Below are 22,459 nucleotides of genomic sequence, written 5' to 3'. Positions count from 1 at the left end.
CCTGATGATGTTTTCAGGTTAGAGACCCCAGAAAGAGTTATAGCACAAAAGAGATCATATCACATGGTAGAAAAAATATTATCCACTGTAATTTCATGTCTGGAACTAGGGACATTATTTAAAAATAAGATGTCTTCCATTTGAGATAGACTGTACAATCTTTTCTCTAAGGGTCATGAGTCAATGGAATTCTCTGCTGAGATTGGTGGAGGCAGGGTCATTAAATATTTTGAAGGCAGATGTAGATAGATTCTTGACTGACATGGAAATCAAAGAGTATTGGGACAGGAAGGAAAGTGTAATTGAAGATTTTCATGCTGATTAGACAAGGTTTGATCAGCGATAGGCAGTATGGCTTTTTGTTATATTTGTTGGCAGGTTATACCCAACAAATCTGGTGCAAGTTTGCAAGATGGTGACCAAGTGTATGTAAGAGTAAGGCAGTTGAAGTATTTTATATAGATTTTGGCAAGCCTTTGCCAAGGTCTGACATGGGAGACTGAAAGAAAAGCACATGGGATCCAGGTTAGTTTGGTACGTTGGATCCAACATTGGCTTAGTAGTAGGAGGCAAAGGATGGTGGTAGAAGGCTGTTTCTGTGACTGGAGCCTGGTGTGCAATGGCACACAACAGGGACCAGTGCTGGGTTTCTTACTGTTTGTGGTATTTGTAAATTATGTAGATGAGAATGTTTGGGCGGGGGTGGTGATGATAATTAAGTTTACAGGTGATACAAAGATTGGCAGGGTGGTTGACAGTGAGGAGGAAAATGTTAGGTTACAGGAAAATATAGATGGGTGAGTCGGATGGGTAGATCAGTGCCAGATGGAATTTAACTCTGATAGATGTGAGGTGATACATTTTGCAAGAAGGAATAAGGTGAGGGAGTACTCAATGAATGGCAGGACACAAGGAAGCTCAAAGGAAAAACAGGATTTTGGGGTGCTTGTCAACAGATCTCTAAAGATGGAAGGACACAGTAATAGGGCAATTGAGAAAGCATACAGGACGCTAACCTCTATCAGTCATGGCATTGATTATCAGAGCAGGTGTGGTGAAAGGGTTAAAATTATGTCCCAATACATGTGTGGATCTTATTATCTGTATGTAACCGGAATGGAATGTGTTGCTTAGTCTTGCCCTGTTGTTCGCATGAATATGTTGCCGGAATGGAATGTGTTGCTTATGGTGTTTATGCTACCAGCCTTGATAAGGAACAGACACTGTCAAACAGGATGTTGCAAGCTTAATTGGTTCCAGCTGAAACTCGTAAAGAGTCTTGCCCTGTTGTTCGCATGAATGTTTAGATCTCGAAAGAGTATATAAGCTGGGAAAGTCCCCAGTTCGGTAGAGTCTGCTCCGGGTTACGTTTAACCGCCGAGCGTGGGTTGTTGGCAACCGCTCTACGAGAACTGACGGCTCCCAGTTCCGGTAACACGTAGAGTGAGTATAAACCAGACCCGTTGTAAGTACGAGACCTGGTTGAGGCGACGCTGCGGGGAATAAAATACTCATATTCTAGCAAACTCGTCTCTTAGTTCTTTTCTCCTGGTCTGTGTCAGACTACTCTCCTGCGAACCCGATCCTTGAGAATTTATAAAACAGCAGGGAGGTCATTTTGCAACTGGACAGAATTTTAGTAGGCTACAGCTGGAGTGCTGTGTGCAGTTCTGGTCAGTGCACTATATAAAGAATTTTATTGTACTGGAGGGGATGCAAAGGAAGTTCACCAGGATGTATCTGGGATGGAGCATTTCAGCAATGAAGGGAGGCTGGATAAGCTCGCCTTATTTTCTTTGGAGCAGAGAAGGCCGAGGGGAGCCCTGGTAGAGGTGTGTAAGATTATGAGGGGCATGACAGGGTGAATAGAAAGCAGCGGTTCCCCTTAGTTGAAGGGTCAGTAACAAGGTGACATAATTTTCAATTGATGTGAAGAGGTTTAGAGGGGATTTCAGGAAAAGATTTTTTACTCAGAGGCAGTGGGCATCTGGCAAACACTGGGAGGGTACTTGAGAATGGGGAACCTCACAATCTTTAATGTAAAAATAGTATGTGAATGAGCAATTGAAATGTTGTGACATTTAAGGTTATGGGCCTAGTGTGGGAAAGTGGGACTAGCGTAGGCAGTGGAGCATTTTTGGTTATACAAACATGATGGGCCAAAACGCCTCTTCTGTACTATATGATTCTATGAATGCGAGATGAGAAGCTATGACAAATTGAGTCTTTTACAGCAATACTCAATTTCTGTACTATCAAATGATTATTCAAAATTGTAATTTATTCACATCAAGTAGTTTAAACTAATAGGAAACAGTGTCAATTATAAGTGAATATCATATTTTACCAATTATGTAGTTGCCAACCTATGTAACTCTGTGTCAAGCTACTTACCCTTTCTTTTACACTCAATAATATACATTATTGGAGTGTTGGCAACAAGGGGCTTCCATATCACTAAAACTCCATCTTCATAGACCTGTGCTACTTCAGGGGAATCAGGGCAACAAGGCACAACTGTAAATGGAAAAAAAAAGTGGAGTCAATTTACCGAGAGAAAGAAAGTTGCCTGACTGTTCACCCCTTTTACTGTTTTTTACATCAAATATGTGGGCACATTCTAGCCACTGTCTTTAAGCATTTACCACTTTCTTGTCCTTTTCTCCAATTTTATTCTCTCTCGCATGACTGATTTCCACACTTGATTTCCCTTCAGTATCTCACCCAAGTGATCATTTTACATGCACCTGGCTATTCAAATGTAAGATAGTTTTTCCAAGTAGCCATGATGTGGAAGTGCCCCAGTGTTGGACTGGGGTAGACAAAGTCAGAGGTCACATGACATCAGGGTATAGTCCAACGGGTTTATTTGAAATCACAAGCTTTCTGAGCACTGCTCCTGCATCAGGTGAACATAGAACACAACAGCGCAGTACAGGCCCTCCGGCCCTCGATATTGCACCAACCTGTCATACCAATCTGAAGCCCATCTAACCTACACTATTCCATGTACGTCCATATGCTTGTCCAATGACAACTTAAATGTACTTAAAGTTGGTGAATCTTATATGTCTCAATTAAGTCACCTCTCAACCTTCTCTCTAATGAAAACAGCCTCAAGCCCCTCAGTCTTTCCTCGTAAGACCTTCCCTCATTACCAGGCAACATCCTAGTAAATCTCCTCTGCACCCTTTCCAAAGCTTCCACATCCTTCTTATAATGCGGTGACCAGAACTGTACACAATACTCCAAGTGCGGCCACATCAGAGTTTTGTACAGCTCTAGCATAACCTCATGGTTCCAGAACTCGATCCTTCTATTAGTAAAAACTAAAACATTGTACGCTTTCTTAACAACCCTGTCAACCTGGGTGGCAACTTTCCAAGGATAAACCACTTCAAACCAGTACATTTTTCATGGAGTGATTAGTTCAATTTTTCTCCCATCCTTGATCCAGTGATACACTGTACAATTCTGTTCCATTCTGACCTTGTTAGTGGGTGAACTATTCATGGAAGTTAGTGTGGCTTTATGAGTTCTGTCAGAGTTAGATACAGTCAATCACAGGCAATCACAAGTATACAAAGGAACAGTTACCTGTTAAATTCAGTAAGCAGCAAGTTGAAGCTTTGCCCAAATGGTTTTCCGCCACACATGTATATCTACCCAGATCATCTTCTATTACATTTAGGATAGTTAGAAGCTGGCAACTTTTGCTTGTGGTTGATGTCTGTATCCGATTACTGCAGCACACCAACTGATCCTCTATAGAAAAACAAAGCCAAAAACAAGCTAACTACAAAACACGGAACATTTTCCATTGTCTTTTTTGCTGATTTAGGTTATTTTGTCATGGTATAATAAAGTGCTGAAAGTACTCAGCAGGTAAGATTGCATCCGTGGAGATAGAAACAGAGTTAACATTTTGTTTTACATGACCTGTGTCAGTATGTGAAAGGTTGTCAATCTGAAATATTAATTCTGCTTTTTTCTTTACACTTGCTGCTTCACCTGCTGAGTAGCTTCAGCATTTTCTGTTTATACTCCAGACCATTTCTTTTACTTTTGATTCTCTTTGTGCTGTTCACTTTCAACACTCAGAACTGTACAACAAAAGAGTTGACATGAAACATGCAAAAATGTATTCGACTAAAATTGAGGTCTGTACAAACAAGCTAGAAGGCACTTACCATCTATATACAATGTTACGATCCCCAGTTGAAAAAGTCAAACCCCAGAATGAATCTGGCTAGATGTGTCTTTTTTTTGTTTAGTTAGTTAGTGTGGTGGTTAGTCACAGAAACATAGTCACACAAGGCTCGAATTTTCTTTAAAAATAGAATAGAAGCGTTATTTCACAAAAGGAGAAAGCAAGCTATCTAAATATTTAATCGAGGTAGAAGATCTAAAACACACAGGAAAACAAGGTTTCAAACTTTCTCTTTGATATTGATACTGAGACTCGAGCCCAGAGAAATTACACTCCTATCTCAAGTCTTTCGGGTTCTACTTAACGAACTCCTTCCAGTTTCTTTGCCATAAACTGTGAAATGATTTGATGAGTCCTTTTCAAGTCTGTCGATGTGAACTTATCACAGATTTGAGAGTTTAAACTTTCTCAGGTGTAATAAGCTGCAAATTTCTAACCAAGCTCTTATAGTTTGGAAGTTTCACAAACTTAAACCCTTCTGCCGTAGTAACAGTTTTGACAGTAAATGTGATTTCCTTGAACTGTCCCTAAACTCCTCCTAGGAAAAAAAAATCAAAACTTGTTTCTAAATTCAATCCTAGTATCTTCTGAATAGAAAAACAAAGTGCTAAAAGGCTTACATGTTTATTCTTGAAAGGTGTGGCACTGGAAAAGCAAAGCAGGTCAGGCAGCATCTAAGGAACAGGAGAGTTGACGTTTCCAGCATAAGCCCTTCATCAGGAATGTGGGGGTGGGGAAAAGGGGGCTGAGAGATAAATAGGAGGGGTTTTGGGGCTGGGGAGAAGGTAACTTGGAAGGCAATAGGTAGCTACAGGTGAGGGGTGATGCTGATAGGTCAGAGCGTAGGATGGAGAGGATAGGTGGGAAGGAAGATGGACAGGTGGGACAGTTCAGGAAGGCAGTGCCGAGTTGGATCTGGGAGGAGGTGGGGGTAAGGGAGATGAAGAAACTGGTGAAATTGATATTGATGCTGTGTGGTTGGAGGACGCCAAGGTGGAACATGAGACATTCTTCCTCCAGGCGTGAGGTGGCTAGGTTTTGGCAGTGGAGGAGGCCCAGGACTTGCATATCCTTGGCGGAGTGGGAGGGGGAATTGAAGTGGTTGGCCACGGGGCGGTGGGGTTGTTTAGTGTGTGTATCTCTGAAAGGTTTGGCGAGTTGGCGTCCTGTCTCCCTAATGTAGAGGAGACCACATCGAGAGCAACGGACACAGTAGATGAGGTGTTTGAATGTGCAGGAAAATCTCTGCAGGATGTGGAATTGGAGGAGTGGGGTTCAAGGGTGGAGATGTGAGAATTGGAGGAGATGCGCTGGAGGGCATTGTTGACTACATGGGAGGGGAAATTGTGGTCCTTAAAGTAGGAGGCCATCTGGGATGTTCTGGAGTGGAATTGCTCCTCCTATCTGTTATGTTCTGAAGTGGAATTGCTCCCCCTGGGAGCAGATACGGTGGAGGCAGAGGAATTGGAAGCAGGGGATAGCATTTTTACAGGAGGGTGGGTAGGAGGTGGCAGCTGTGGGAATCAGGGCTTTGAAGTAGATATCCATGTTGAGTCGGTCACCAGAAATGGAGACGGAGAGGTCCAGGAAGGGGAGGGAGGTTTCTGAGATTTTCCACGTGAACTTGATGTCAGGGTGGAAGGTGTTTGTGAAATTGGTCAACTGTTCAACCTCTTCTTTCGAGCACAAGGTGACATCGATACAGTAATCAATGTAGTGGAGGAAAAGGTGGGAAATAGTGCCAGTGTAATTACAGAAAATGGACTGTTCCACGTATCTGATGAAGAAGCAGGCATAGCTGGGGCCCATGCGGGTGCCGATGGCTACCTCTTGGTCTGAAGGAAGTAGGAGGATTTGAAGGAGAACCTCGATGTGGTCTCCTCTACACTGGGGAGACGGAGTGCCAACTCATGGAATGTTTCAGAGAACATTTCTGAGACACACACACACACCAAACAACTCCACCGCCCCGTAGCTGACCACTTCAACTCACCATCCCACTCTGCCAAGGACATTCAAGTCCTGGGCCTCCTCCACTGCCAAATTCTAGCCACCTAACGCCAGGAGGAAGAACATCTCATTGTCCGCCTTGGGGCCTCCAACCACATGGCATCAACATTGATTTCACCAGTTTCCTCATCTCACCTTCCACCACCTCATCCCAGATCCAACTCGGCATCGCCCTCTTAAACTGTCCCACCTGTCCATCTTGCTTTCCTATCTGCTCCACCCTCCGCTTTGACCTATCACCATCACCCCCCAACTGCATCTACCTATCGCCTTCCTAGCTACCTTCCCCCAGCCTCAACCCCCTTCCATTTATGTCTCAGCCCCCTCCTCCCCACCACCACATTCCTGATGAAGGGCTTATGTTCGAAATGTCGACTCTCCTGCTCCTCGGATGCTGGCTGACCTGCTGTGCTTTTCCAGCACCCACTTTTTGACTCTGATCTCCAGCAACTGCAGTCCTCCCTTCTCATTACATATTTAGTTTACATGTCGTAAATCCAACAGTATAAACATTTTTTTCATTAGCATCCCAGAGGATGAAAGTCACCTACTTTCTGTCAAAATGTTAGATGTAATCACATCCTGGAAGCACCCTCTGACCTTGTCTTTTTAAAACAAAAACTTTGCACTAGACTAAATCCCATTTGCTCTATTTTGAAGTTATATTATCTTAAATTATACACCTTGCAAACTCTTAATTTGTTCACGGGATGTGGGCATTGGTGGCTGGGCCAACATTTATTGCCCATCCCTAACTGCTCTTGAGAATGTGGTGGTGATCTGCCTTCTTGAACTGCTGCCTCCCTTGGGGTGACACCTACAGTAGTGTTTAGAAGGGAGTTCCAGGATTTTGACCTCACAGCTGTGAAGGAATGGTGATACATTTTCAAGTCAGGATGCTATGTGGGTTGAAGGTGAACTTGCTGCTTGCACTGTTCCAGTGCATCTGCAGAACTCCACCTTCGAGATGGTAGGCATTGCGGGTTTGAAAAGTGCTGTCAAGGATCTTTAGTGAGTTACTGCAGTGCATTTGGTGGATAGCACACGCTGTTGCCATTGTGTGACTGTAATGAAGGAGATGGTACTCTGCAAACATTGCTTCCATGTTACTCTTGCCCATCTGATTTGTTTAGCAGATTATAATCATCCATGACAATTACATTACTATTCTTATACATTTCCATTTTTCCTGATTTATCCTTTTTCTAAGTGTGGCAACTCTTCAGGGGGCTATAAACAATTCCCAGCTGTGACATCTTTTCCTTAATTCCCTAATTACATCTAAACTGATTCCACATCACAATCTATTGCACTTATATCACTCCTTACCACTGCACTGAAACTTTTCTTTAAAAAATGCTGACCCATCTCCTTTTTCATTTTGGCCTGCTCTTCTGGATATATTGAATATTTAATTCACGGTCTTTGTCACCATGCAACCATATCTCCATAATTGTGCTGTTAACTCATCCAACCATTACAAATATAGCATGCTTGAAAAGTCGTAAGCTTTGACTTTTTACCATTATTACTTATTCTAGTTCTACTTTCTACTGTACACTTATATTCCCTGCCCCTTCCTGCCAAGTAACATTCACGCCACACAAATGCCAGACTCCGACCTTCACCCATGAGACACAATCTAACCACCGTCCTTTGACATTCAATTGTGTTATCGTCATTGAATTCCCCACTATCAACATCCTGGGGGTTTTCATTGACCAGAAACTCAATTGGATTCACCATAAACACAATGGTTACAAGAACAGGTTAGAGGCTATGAATACTGTGGTGAGTAACTCACCTCCACTCCCCAAAGCCTGTCCACCATCTACAAGGCACAAGTCAGGAGTATGATGGAATACTCCCCACTTACCTCGATGATTGCAGCCCTAACAACATTCAAGAAGCTCGACACTATCCAGGGCAAAGTAGCCCGCTTGATTGATACTGCATCTACAAACATCCATTCCCTCCAATGCAGATGCTCAGTAGCAGCAGTGTATACTATCTACAAGATGCACTGCAGAAATTCACCAAAGATCCTAGACAGCACCTTCCAAAACCATGACTCTTTCCATCTAGAAGGACAAGGGCAGCAGTTACATGGGAAAACCACCATCTTCAAGTTCCCTCCAAGCCAATCACCATCCTGACTTGAAAATATAGCACCATTCCTTCACTGTCATTGGGTCAAAATCCTGGAATTCCCTCCCTAAAGACGTGGGTGGACTGCAGCGGTTCAAGAAGGCAGCTCACCACCACCTACTTAGGGCAACTAGGGACAGGCAATAAATGATGGCCAGCCAACGACACCCACAACCCACAAATAAATATATAAAAACACTTTGATTATTGTTCACCTCTTCACTATTCTACGCCTCTGCTTTCGTCTATTTTTGATTTCTTTAAACTTTCCTTCAAGTGAACACTACCCTTCACTATTTTGTTTAAAGCCTCATGTACAACCCAGCATGGTTAAAATGAAATCCATCCCAATGTAACTATTCTCTTTTCCCCAGTACTGGTGCCAGTGCCCCATGAATGTGAACCAATTTCTCCCACATTAATCTTGGAGACATGCATTTACATCTCTAATCTTATTTAATCTATGAAATTGCAATTGGCTCAGGTAGTAATCCTGAGATTATTACCTTTGTGATTCTGCTTTTAAATCTGATGTTTTTGACTTTAATTCAGAATTGGGTGCTTTATAAGAGGTTCCAGATGTTGGATAATTGCCCATCGGCAGTTTCAAACTCCAGGTGAATTACTGTGGAGTCAGCTGCATGCGATTTCTGCAATGTAACAATGTGCCACTACTGTTTAAACTGCTGCAACAACTGTCTTCCTATTGGAAGATCTGGCCTTATGTGTGGTCTCATCAATGAATTTGCATTAAGACATCTTTAATCCTATACTCACATTTCTGCACATTGTAGCCCAACTGCTAATTTTATTCCCACTCATTTTACCTCTCTAAATCCACTTGAACCATCTTTGCATCCTCTTCACAATTTACACTCTGACCTAGTTTTGAATCAGTTGAACATTTGGAAATATTTATCCTACATCCAAGTAACTGATGCAAATTGTGAATATTGGGAGCTAAGCACTGATTTGAGAATGCCAAGAGGTGCAGAGTAAAACAGTTCTAACCTTTGAACCAACGTATGTCAGGATTTGGATACCCTTGAGATCTGCAGGACAAGGTCACAGACTGACTCAACACAACTGACTGGTCTATAAGGCCTTCGAGAAATGATGGTGCTGAAAGAAAAGAAAAGGCAGCCAATGTTCCAATTATTCAAACATAAATTATTCAAAGATAGAAGAGGCAAGTCAAACCTTGGACAGAACTTTACATTCTCATTGTTGACAAAAAGGCAGAGAGTGTAAAATTGAGCATAATGTTTTCCTGAAACCTAACCTTCTCTGCCAACTCCAAAGCAATTTTGTATGTTGTAGGGATGGCAGCATGACGAGGAGCCTGCCACGTTTCACTCCTTACCCCACCAGTAGAAAAAACAGGAATGTACTTTTCTTATGGTTGCCCAAGACCCACTGGGGTCACTATTTCCCCAGCCCTGGTCTATACACCCTGGTCTCCCACCTCTCCCTTTCAAGGTATCCTGGCCTCGTCCAGTCAAAACATTGCCCTGCATTTTACCTCCCCATCCAGCAATGGCCACAATCTCTAATGGAGCTTGCCTCAGTATCAGATGTAGCCAACATTCCCAAGGCTACTGCTGAAAATATTGAATTACGGCCATTTGATTGGTTAACAATTCTCAAAAGTAGGGCAACTTCCTGGAATGGGGTGGAAATCTGATCCTGAGCCCTCTGACAGGTATTCCTATATCACCTTTGGAGGTCAGCTCTTTTCTGCATGTCTGGACTGCAATGAAATTAGGAGCTGAGTGGTTCAGGCGGAACAAATACTGAGCATCAATTCACAGGCTATTGCTGCACAAGTGCCACATCATAGCACTGTCAACAACCCATTTCATCACTTTGTTGATGATCGAGAGTAGACTGATTAGGCAACAATGCCAAGTTGGATTTGTCCTGCTTTTTGTGGACATGACATGTTTGGGCAAGTATCAACAATATCAGTAGGTACCAACATTGTAGCTGCACTAGAACAGCTTGACTAGTTCTGGAGCCCAAATCTTAACATGGAGGGAAACAGATTAGTTGAAGCCTGGCATCTGTAATGTTGGGGGCCTCAAAAGGCAGCAGAGATGAATGCATTTTTCCTATTCTTTGATTCTTCTAAGTTAACGGATGAAAATCAATTTATTTAACAGGATAGTCCATCATCATTTGCTTCTACCTATTCAGATTGTTCAGTGTAAAACATGAACTATTAAAAGTATATGTTTAGCAGCAATACCTTTTTCCTTTGCTTTTGAACCAGGTAGCTTCAAAGAAAACAGTTTTGATTTTTTCTTCAAAAAACTGCTGGTATTGTTTCTAGTGTCTGTTGATTGCACAGTCCCTTGCTGCTTTTCTATGTCTGCAAAGAATTATAACATGGTTATTTTCATTTCATTAATACGGTTGTCTTAATAGTCACCTGTTCTATGTTTTACATATGATTTTATTAAATTGGAAACTTAGTAAATTTGAAAACATTCTGATATTAACACTCATTGTCATGAATGCAATGAACAATTTCAAAGTAAGTAACTTGTTTATTATGTGCAAGATGCTTTACACTTACTTTCTTCATATGATGTTAAGAGGGATATCAGTGGCATTTTCATAACTTCCATGTACTGGTTCCCAGACAAGTCTTCATTATTTGGGTCTGCCCTTGCCTGGGACTCAATCACCTTCCCATCTTTTTTTTCTCTCACTTTAGGTTTTTCTTTGCTTTTCAACTGCAATGAAAACCGAGCTGGCAAAGTCTGACTTTTCCTTGTACCCACTGACATTGGCAATTGTTTGCTCACGTTTAAATCCCGCAATACAGATAAAGAATATCGATTTTCTCTTCCATCTTCATCCAGATGATGCAAACCTTTATCCCAATTTAATGAAGCAGACCTTCTAAATAATCTTAATAGACTAGAGCTGCCAAACATTTCTGAAGTAGACTTTGGCAATGGGTCTGTGTGAATTTCACTGATAGTTTCACTTGAAGCAGTTGGAGGTTTTGCATCCTTCTGGCTTTTGAATGCTTTTCTTAGACTTTCAAAACTCTGATGTATTATGTTTTCCAGTGAAGCTCTTTTAGATCTTCTTTTAATTTTTGATTCTCCTTCTTCGATATCAGATGCTGTCTCATCTTCTTCTGTATCTTTCAGCAATTCCAATAAATCTGATTCTGATTCATTGGCAGTCAGATTCCAGGAATATTCACTTGTTGTTTCAGCCTCATCACACAATATTTCATATGAGGTGCTTGATGCCTGATCTGACTTTCCTTGCAAAGGACTGCCCTTTTTGGCTTTTGTTTCCTTTGAAGGAAATAGTTCTTCAGATGTCCATGGCACAGGCATACTCTCTGCTTGCCAAGTGTTTTTCTCTTCAGACCTTTCAGACAGAAATGAGGGGCAGTGTTCAAACTCTAGACCATAGCTGTATGGTTCAGACAGGTCAAAGTAATCTGTGCCTGGTTCTACAGTGTTAAAATATAAAGAACTGACATTTTCATTTAAACTCTGTTCCAGTTGATCAGATGTGACAATTGAAGCAGCAACAGAGGAGATTTCCCTCTCCAACTCTGAATCCATGGGACATTGAAATTCAAAAGACTTCATTCCAGAAACATGTGAATGTGAGCTGGCAGGCTGATCAATATGCTGTCTCTGTGATGTTGTAGACTCCAACTCTGGAGATTCAGAGAGAGATGAGGTTTTTGTTTCTTTAAGTGACTGCAAAGATTCGCTGTCCATGGTTTGCAGATCTGATGGACTCTGAGAAGAAACGGCCACACTGAACTCCATTTCTGAATACTGACTGTCGTTGACTTTGCTGTCAATAATACAGGCTTTCTTCTCCATGTGCATCTCCATATTCTTTTCTGATGAGTGTAAAGAAGCTACATCAGTTTGCACAGATTGATCTATCTCAAAGCTAATATTTTTGACAGGGCTTTCTGAACTATATTTTACATTAGATAGAAAGGAACCCTCTTCTGATAAGCACACTGTGTCACTGCATGTGTAGTCACACATTGCTGACTCCTGTGTACCCGACTCTTCCGCATCCAGGGAAATGGGCTGAGGTGTTAAGACATCACTAACAACCAACATCGTATTGGAGTTTGGATCTGACTGCTCTGGAGATAGTTCTGGTATTTCACTTACAGGTTTGTTTACTATAGTCTGAGCTAAGAACTCTGCTTCATATTCATCAAATGACTTGGTCTTCCTTGAATTTTCCTTGGAGAGATGAGCTACAATATTGCTGTTATCATAAGACGCTGATCTTGTTAATCTTCCAGAACTGTGGCTTGAGATTTCCTCAAATCTTTCAGCATCAAATCTTCTGCTTTGTAGAGGCATCTGAAAGCACTCCAAGAGTGGCTGACGGAGACCACTCACCTTTCCTCTTGTGTAACCTGCCTCTACAAAACGCCTTCTTGTCCTTTCAAGGCTCCTTGTGTATTGAGCATTCTCAGTAGAAAGATCCCTGCTCTCCAGCATATCACTGCAGAAAGTACTTTTTATAAGACAATGCCTTGGTAAAAGTCTAGGTGATGATTTGGAGCTCGTATCCAGTGAGCTACTTTGTCCTGATAATTGAAGTGGAACAGCATTATCAGAAGAAGTACGTTGCACTAAAGTGTGAGTTGTTGCTCCCTCCACTCTTGAACAGTCTGAAGTCTCCATGGAAGCAGCTTTGGAAAGGGGATGCTTCAAGCTGCTACCATTTAAATTCAGATCTTCACAGATTTCAGAATATTTATGTTGTGCTTTCATATCCTCTCTGTATTCTGCACCTGCTTCATGTTTTACATATGGTTGTTCTTCAACAGCAGTGTTTCTAGTTAGAAGTGTCCTATCACATTTTTCCTTACAGATATCTGGATCTATAATGTCTTTTGAGAAAGAAGCAGACCAAGGGATTTCATAGAATTCACTTTCATTTGTATAATATCGATCAAGTACAGTCTGATTGACTTCTGGAGTATGGGTTGAACAGGCATTTGTCTGATGGGTGCAGTCTTCAAAATCAGAAGAAGAAGCACTAGTTGTTGGTGAGCTGCTTTCCTTCAGCAAGTGTCGAGACATTCCAAGAGAAAGACCATCAGATGTCCCTTCCAAAAGTTCCGGAATGGATCTCATTACCAGTATTGATTTGTAGCTCATAAGGGATTGCTTAAAATAACACAAAAATAACAAATTTCAAAATGAATATTTTCTTCAGTCTTAAAAACAACCTGCCATTTTAAGTTAAAGAAGGACAAAAAGCTATTTTCTTCACATCGGATTCATAAACATGTTTCAAAATGAATGTAAAAAGTTCTAGCTTTCTTTAAAAAAAGCTATACCCTAATGTTGAGCTATTTAAGGGGAGGTGGTGTCAAAATGGTATAGTGACTGGTCGAGTAATTCAGAGACCCAGGCTAATACTTGGGGAGAACAGGAATTTGAATCTCACTGTGGCAGATGATAAAGTTTGAATTCAATGAATAAATATGGAATTAAAAGCTAGTCCAATAGTGGCTATTAAAAAAAAAGTCGATTGTTATAAAAATCCACTCCCATTTGTCCATCCTTTCATCTGGTTTGGCTGACATGTAACTCCAAATCTATGGTAATTTGGTTGACTCTTAAATGTCCTCTGAACTGTATCTAACTTCAATAAAAGGAATGAGATTGGATGGACCAATCAAGTGAGGAAAGTCTTCAGTAGGATGGACAATGAAGTTTTACTGCATAGTGCTTATTGTTCAGTTACATTAATCTAAGATACTAGACTGTCTCTTGTGAAACCTCAGGATCAAGAGTTATTATGAGCTACACTGAAAGAGCACTAGAACAACTCTAACTGAATCCTCTACACAAAACATTGTTTAGCTCCTCCAGGATCAATCCTTAAAGGATCAGTCCTTTATATATTGATGGGTGAAGCTTATTTCATGATGTCAGTTAACCCTTCCAGAACCAATGGAACATGATTTTTCAAATTCACTCATGAAATGTTCGTTGGGTGGGGGGAGCCCTGAACTAGAGGGCATAGGTTTAGGGTGAGAGGGGAAAGATATAAAAGAGACCTAAGGGGCAACCTTTTCACGCAGAGGGTTGTGCATTTATGGAATGATCTGCCAGAGGAAGTGGTGGAGGCTGACACAATTGCAACATTTAAAAGGCATCTGGATGGGCATATGAATAGGAAGGGTTTGGGTGCTGGCAAGGCGGACTAGATTAGATTGGGATATCTGGTCAGCATGGATGAGTTGGACCGAAGGGTCTGTTTGCGTGCTGTGACTATGTGGGTGTTGCAGGCCTTGGTACTGTAGTACAAGGAGCCATTCCAGAGGCGGGAGATAATCAAAATGTAGTTTTAATCAGGGATACTATAGTGAGGGGAATAGACACTGTTCTCTGTGATTAGGATCAAGAGTCCTGAAAGTTGTGTTGCTGTCTAGTGCTGTCTAGTGCCTGGTATGGGAGGGCAAAGCCTCAGTTATTGTGATCCACATGGGTACCAATGATATAGGGAGAAAGAGGACGCGATGGTATTATTGCTTGACAATTAATACAGAGACTCACTTAATATTCTGGGGACTGTGTTCGAATCCCACCATGGCAGATGAAGGAATTCAGATCCATTAAAAAAAAATGAAAAGAAAAATCTGCTGATGACCATGACACCATTACTGACTATTGGATAAACCCATCTGGTTCACTAATGCCCTTTGCGGAAGGAAATCTGCAATCCTCACCTGGTCTGGTCTACATGTGTCTCCAGACCCACAGCAATACTGATGCTTAATAAACCTCTGAAATGGCCTAGCAAGCTATTCAATTCAAAGACAGTTAGGAACAGGTGATAAATGTTGGCCAGCCAATGACACCCAAGTCCCAAAAGTAAATATGAAAAAATAGAGGTTCTACTGAGGGAATATGAACAGCTAGGGGCTAAATTAGAAAGCAGAACCAAAAATGTAATAATCTCCAGATTACTACCTAAACCATGAGCAAATTGGCATGAGTAAACAAGATTAAAAAGATAACTCCGTTGTTTAAAGGTTGGTGTGGAACAAACTCATGAGACATTGGCACCAGTACTGGGAAAGGAGGGAACTAGTTTGATGAGACAGGCTCTATTTGAATTATACTGGGACCAGAATCTTGGTGAATCACATAACTAGGCTGTAACTATAGAGATATGAGGGAGGAGTTGGCCAGAATTGATTGGAAAAGGATCCTAGCAGGGAAGGCAGTAATGGCAGGGGTTTCTGGCAATAATTCAAGAAGCACAGCAGACATTCACCCCAAGGAAGAAGAACCTTTCTAAGGGGAAGACAAGGCAACCACAGCTGAGAAGGAAAGTGAGAGGCAGCATATAAGCAAAAGAAAAAGCATACAATGTGTTGAAGATTAGTGGGAAGCCAGAGGATTGGGAAGCCTTTAAAGACCGGCAGAGGATAACTCAAAAAACAATAAGGGGGGAGAAAATGAAATAAGAGAGTAAGCTTGCTAGTAATATAAAAGAAGATTGTAAGAGTTTTTTTTAGATATATAAGGATAAGAGAAAGGCAAAATTGGACATTGGACTGCTGGAAAGTGAGGCTGGTGAAGTAGTAATGGGGAACAAAGAAACAGTGGAATTGAATAGGTACTTTGCATCATTGTTCACAGTGGAACATGCTAGCATCATATCAGAACTTCAAGAGTGTTGGTGGCAGAGATGAGTGTAGTAGCCATCACTAAGGAGAAAGTACTGGCAAACTGAAATGTCTGAAGGTGGATATATCACCCAGAGCAGATGGATAACACCCAGAGTTCTGAAGGAGCTAGCTTAGGAGATTGTAGATAGACAAGCAGGAGGCTGAAAGAACATAGCAAACCCGGCAGCATCAAGAGGTGGAGAAGTCAACGTTTTGGGTGTAACCCTTCTTCAGGACTGGGGATGGGTGTAAGGGAAGCTGCAGATAAAAGGTGGGGGTGGGGGGGGAGGGAGGGCTTTGGGTGGATAGAGGGGTGGAATGGTGAGGTAGGGACAGCTGAACACAGGAAGAGGGGTACGACCTGGTTGGTTGATGGGGAGAATGAATCTAGTTGGTAGCTGAAAGGAAGGGTCGATCACAGGAAGGAAGGGAGGGGCAGGGGCTGGAAAGGAAGTCAGAGGATGGGAAGGGAGGTTATTTGAAATTGGAGAACTCAATGTTGAGTCCTCTGAGCTGCAAGGTGAAAGTGAGGACTGCAGATGCTGGAGATCAGAGTCCAAATGTCTGGTGCTGGAAAAGCACAGCAGGTCAGGCAGCATCCGAGGAGCAGGAGAGTCAACATTTCGGGCATAAGCCCTTCACTGGGCCTTCCTCATGAAGGGCTTATGTCCAAAATGTTGACTCTGAACTCCTCATATGTTGCCTCACCTGCTGTGCTTTTCTAGCACCAAACGTTTTGAATCCTCCAGGCTGTAGGCTGCCTAGATGGAAGATGAGGTGTTGTACCTCCTATTTGTGGCTTGATTTGCTGTGGCAATGGAAGAGGCCAAGGATGGTCATGTTGGGAAGGGAGTGGGAAGGGAATTAAAAGGGGACCCTGTCTTTATTGTGTTGGGGGGGTTTATACCAGTGGATCGGGCAATAGAGGAAGTGTGGTGTCTGGATAACAGAGGTGGGAAATGCATGTTGTTCAAAATAAGTGGACATCTGGGATGCTTGGGAGTGGAATGTCTCCTCATCCGAGCAGATGCAGCAGAGGCAGAGGAATTGGGAAAGCAGGATGGATCTCTTGCAGGATACTGGATGGGAGGAGTCTGTGGGTTTATAGTAAACATCTGTCTGGAGACTATCGCTGGAGATGGAAATGAAGACATCAAGAATGGGGAGGGAGGTGTCTGCGATAGACCAAGTGAATTTAAGGGCTGGGTGGAAGTTGTGGGAGAAGTCGATGAACTGCTCCAGTTCAACCTGGATGCAGGACGCGGCGCCAATGCAGTCATCGACATAACGGTGGAAGAGTTGGGGCACAGTGCCTGTATAGGTACTGAAGAGGGACTGTTCGACATAGCCGAGGCGTTGTTTGTGATCTTTCAGGAAACACTGGAGTCAGAGAGAGTGCGAGAGGACTGAAAAATGGCTAATATAACACCCCCGTTTAAGAAGGGAGGGAAGTAGAAGACAGGAAACTACAGACCAGCTAGCCTGACCCTGGTCATTGGTTGTTAGATACAATTTAGCTTTCTCGACCTCCTGTGTGCTTTATCCTGCCCACGTTTTCTCTGTCTATTGGACTGTCCTATCACTCCTTCGATATCTCATTGGATTTTGCTTTCAACTTTACACCTACTCTGTGCCCCATCTCCCTATCAAATTAGTTTAAAATCTCTCCAACAGCATTGCAGACCTCGCAGAAATAATATTGGATCCATTCCTGTTCAGGAGAAAGAAGTGTAGTTTGTAAAGGGCCCACCTACACCAGAGGCTCTCCTAATGATCCAAAAATCTAAAGCCCTCCCTCCTACACAACGTCTTAATCACACCTTATTCTGACCTATCTTCCTATTCCTATACCAGAGATTACAGTTTTAGTAGCCTTCCTCTTTAATCTATTACCTCAGTCTCTAAATTCTTGTTGCAGAATCTAATTTCTTCTTCACTCATATCATTGGTACCAATGTGTAGCACAACTGCTGGCTGTTCACACTCCCCCCATTGAATGTCCTGCAGCTGAGACCTCCCTGATCCTTGCACCAGGGAGGTCTTACAAGTTTACTTTCTTCCAAAGTTACATACTTTGTAATCAGGAAAAGATCTGATGGATTACATCCAGAGATTCTAAATGGAGGCACAAAATAAAGAGTTAAGCTTCTGGCTAATATTTCCAAAATTATTGTCACCTCTCTTACCATACTGTGTAGTTCTTGGATTTCTGTAGGACAACAACCTAGTGCATCCAAGGAAAGGAAGCTTGCTGGCTAAAGTTATGGAGGGAAAAAGTGAGGACTGCAGATGCTGGAGATCTGAGCTTAAAAATGTGTTGCTGGAAAAGCGCAGCAGGTTAGGCAGCATAAAAGGAACAGGAGAATTGGCGTTTCGGGCATAAGCCCTTCTTCAGGAATGATTCCTGATGAAGGGCTTATGCCCGAAATGTCGATTCTCCTGCTTCCTTGATGCTGCCTGACCTGCTGCCCTTTTCTAGCAACACATTTTTAAGCAAGTGGCTAAAGTTATGCCCTGCTACTAAAATTTGATTTTGGGCAGGACTGTAAAATGTCCTTGTCAGAGGAAGCATCTGTGGAGTTTCTTACAAAAATACACTGAAATAGAATAGTTGTTTTCTTACCTGCCACTTGCTTCTTGAGATAAAGGATTTCAACTTTTTTGTATTAATTGTGCAAGACTCCTGGAGTTTCTGTTTTACCTGGAAATGAGGCCTGAATTATTGAGGTTTCTGATTCCTCATAGTATAATCATTCAGATGTACGTCCAGTAATATATCATTTTGCAGGAAAGGATATTTGACCAAGGATGCATGTCACTTTTTCATAAATGAACCAGATTAACTCCTCTGTCTTGATATAATTTAAGCATGTCTCTCACTGGAAGCTCCTGAAACCGCTACAGCACACTTTAGATGAAGTGTTGCTCTTTTATTTGTGTTGTTAAATTCTTGTTTAACTTGCATGTTTGTGCACCAATTTGATTTTTGCTTTGATTTACTATCAGCCTTTAAAACATCTTTGGACAGTAAAATGTAGGTTGATTATTAGAAAGACTAACTTAGATGATCAGTGTTTGGCAGTCCTTGGAGGTTTAAAGAGCTCAGAGTTTCAATCTCTATATAAGGTGAAAATACAGTTCAGGAATTGGAAAAATTGAGGAAGAACAGAATAAAAAAGATGAGACTGATCGAAATTTAATTTTATTATATGATGCTTGTGTGTTTGTATCTGTTAGAAATCTTGCATTTGGACATTTTCTTTTAGTTATTGTTGGCATTGCTATTTATGTATAATTGTGCAATCATTTTTAATGACCATGACTGAATTTTGTGTGTATGAAGACTCAAAATTCTAAATTATATTAACTAACTCACTGACTTTGACACACAACCTGCTCTAGAACTTTACATACTTATTTTCAACAGTTACAGTTTTTTTACATCACCTTAAGTCTTCAGCTTTAAGTTGGGTTTGTAAGGTTATTTTCCTCTTTTCAATCTGCAGAGCTGATTAATCATATTGTAAACCTTCATAGCACATTCCAATCTAATACTCGGAAAATGATGTTTTAAACTCTTTATCCTCATTCTAATATTTAACTCAGTGCGTGGTCCCACAGTAACAAATTAACCAATAAAAAAAACACTTTATGAAGGCATATTGGCTATTGGTCAAGATATGGGCTAAGAAGTGAACAAGGAAATCTTGTAGAAAGGATATAAAGAGATACAAACATACTGTCTGGATTTTTGCAGGAGAATATTGTGATTATTTAATCACCAGACATAGGTGTAGAACTGTTAGTAAAGTTTGTTGATTATAAATTAAGGTACAAAATAAATTATTTTGAATTAAAGTGGACAAATTATAGGGAACTGCTGGATTACATCCAGCAATTCTTAGTGAAGGCACAAAAGAAATAGTTGAGGAATAGCTAGATTTTTCAAAACACTGTAGAAAGAAAAGTTATTCCAGAGGACTGATGAGAAGAGAGAGCTGTGATCAGAAGGTACAGGCCAAAAGTTTCCATGATGTAATAGGAGCTAATTTCCCCATTTTTAAATGTTATTGCCCTAGTATTCCAAACTATCTCCAACTGTTATGAGAAGGTTAATACTGAGGCCAGTTACTCTCTATTTACCATAAAAATCCCACATAATTTTTAATAATCTTTAAGATTACTAAACTATCTGACTAAATAATTATGGATTGTTTTCATTGATCGATGCAATGTTATTACATAAATTTAAGATTATCAGCGAGAATTACAAGGAAACAAGAAAACCCTCTTTACAGAGAGGCTGAGTTGACTGCAAAATACTCTTACACAATTCATTGTTGAAGCAGAGCTGTAAAGTACTTAGCTGTTTGTAAAAAGAGAAATGTTAATGTATATGCATGGATGGAAGAGCAGAATTAGACTAACCAGATCATGTGGAGAAAAGAATTGGCACTGACATGATGGGCCAAATTGCCTCCTGTAATAATTCTATTTACATTAAGTCTCCAAGCAGCACGTCAAGTTTCTTTTTGTCAGTGAAGGAACAATTTTGAGTTTTTATTCCACTTACTGTAAGTGCCGTGCCCCACCACACTTACAATTTGTCCAAAATCACTGTTTTAGAAATGTAAGTTTCTGAATACCTACATTTTTCTATCTCCGTTTGTTTTCTGCATGTGATATCTAGCTGTAATAACAATAAGCAGGAAAACAGAGTTGGTATGTTGCTATTGTTGTTTATGTTGTGATATGACATACCTGAAACCATTGTTCTTCCAAACATTCAGATGCCGTTGGCCTATCCCTGAAGGATGGAAACAGAATAGCTCTTACAAAATTACTCCATTGAAATAACTATATATGTATAACTAGATATCGGCAAGCAAACAGATACTACGGGTATTATGGTAATAGCAAAAATGGACTACCAATATTCAACTTCCAATTTGAGTACCTGAGATCTTCATGGACAAAAGTGAGTTATGAAAAAGACAAATACAGAATTAAAATGGCTGATGTGATCACTTGATTACAGGATGAGGTAAGCTTTGTGAAACCAGTGTTACGTGCAAAACTCATTTACACTGACGAGGATCTGGAGTATCTAGTAAACAGGTTGAAGGAGAGGAAGGCAGTGCTTTATCCTCATGACCATAGTAGGAGACAATGCCACCAGACCCAGAAACCCTGGAGCAAGGCAGCAACCCAGGTCAGTTCCTTCTTTTCTGCAGGCACTAGCAGTAACCAAAGAAACTTGTACCTGTATGGAATGAGCTGCCAGAGGATGTGGTGAAGGCTGGTACAATTGCAACATTTAAGAGGCATTTGGATGGATATATGAATAGGAAGGGTTTGGAGGGATATGGGCTGGGTGCTGGCAGGTGGGACTAGATTGGGTTGGGATATGTGGTCGGCATGGACGGGTTGGACCAAAGGGTCTGTTTCCATGCTGTACATCTCTATGACTCTATGACTCTATAAACTTGGCTAAAAAGAACCCAGCAGCGGAGACCCTCAGCGCCATCTCTGAAGAGGACGCCAGTGAATCCTCAGAGGATTCAAAGGCAAGGCTTAAATCAGCGGCACCTGCCACCAGCTCAGAGACCTTCAGCCCAATGGGGTTAAATAACTCCAGTACTGCATCTAAATTAGGCTTGGGATCAGAAACAGTACAGCAATATATCTCTGCAACTATTTGAGAAAGAAACATATAGGTCTCTGACACTCAGAAGACTCCCAAAGACCAAACATTAGCTCAGTCTCAGGCAAGATAATTAGATTAGATACCCTACAGTATGGAAACAGGCTCTTTGGCCCAACAAGTTCACATCGATCCTTCAAAATGTAACCCACCCAGACCCATTCCCCTACATTTACCCCTGACTAATGCACCTGGATGTACATGTATTTGGAAAGGCAAGGACTGATTCGGGATAGTCAACATGGCTTTGTGCATGGGAAATCATGTCTCACAAACTTAATTGAGTTTTTTGAAGAAGTAACAAAGAGGATTGATGAGGGCGGAGCAGTAGATGTGATCTATATGGACTTCAGCAAGGCGTTCAACAAGGTTCCCCATGGGAGACTGATTAGCAAGGTTAGATCTCACGGAATAAAGGGAGAACTAGCCATTTGGATACAGAAATGGCTCAAAGGTAGAAGACAGAGGGTGATGGTGGAGGGTTGTTTTTCAGACTGGAGGCCTGTGACCAGTGGAGTGCCATAGGATCGGTGTTGGGCCCTCTACTTTTTGTCATTTACATAAATGATTTGGATGCGAGCATAAGAGGTACAGTTAGTAAGTTTGCAGATGACACCAAAATTGGAGATGTAGTGGACAGCGAAGAGGGTTACCTCAGATTACAACAGGATCTTGACCAGATGGG

General features: G+C 41.4%; 1 protein-coding gene across 1 annotated transcript in view; it reads right to left on the bottom strand.

Annotated features, from left to right (window-relative positions):
- The window catches only part of LOC122550328 (obscurin-like), a 784,231-nt gene that overhangs the window by 24,328 nt on the left and 737,444 nt on the right, over window positions 1-22,459 (bottom strand). Inside the window, exons 104-110 of the mRNA XM_043691054.1 lie at window positions 20,832-20,877; window positions 18,694-18,771; window positions 10,947-13,551; window positions 10,617-10,739; window positions 9,380-9,490; window positions 3,598-3,765; window positions 2,395-2,517 (exon numbers count right to left, since the gene is read on the bottom strand). Of these exons, the coding sequence (XP_043546989.1) occupies window positions 2,395-2,517; window positions 3,598-3,765; window positions 9,380-9,490; window positions 10,617-10,739; window positions 10,947-13,551; window positions 18,694-18,771; window positions 20,832-20,877 (3,254 nt within the window). The remainder of the gene's footprint in view (window positions 1-2,394; window positions 2,518-3,597; window positions 3,766-9,379; window positions 9,491-10,616; window positions 10,740-10,946; window positions 13,552-18,693; window positions 18,772-20,831; window positions 20,878-22,459) is intronic.

Source organism: Chiloscyllium plagiosum, chromosome 5 (assembly GCF_004010195.1).
Source record: "Chiloscyllium plagiosum isolate BGI_BamShark_2017 chromosome 5, ASM401019v2, whole genome shotgun sequence".
NCBI classification, from domain to species: domain Eukaryota; kingdom Metazoa; phylum Chordata; class Chondrichthyes; order Orectolobiformes; family Hemiscylliidae; genus Chiloscyllium; species Chiloscyllium plagiosum.
Note: the sequence above shows the minus strand (reverse complement) of the source record. Positions and strands in the feature narration are given on the sequence as shown.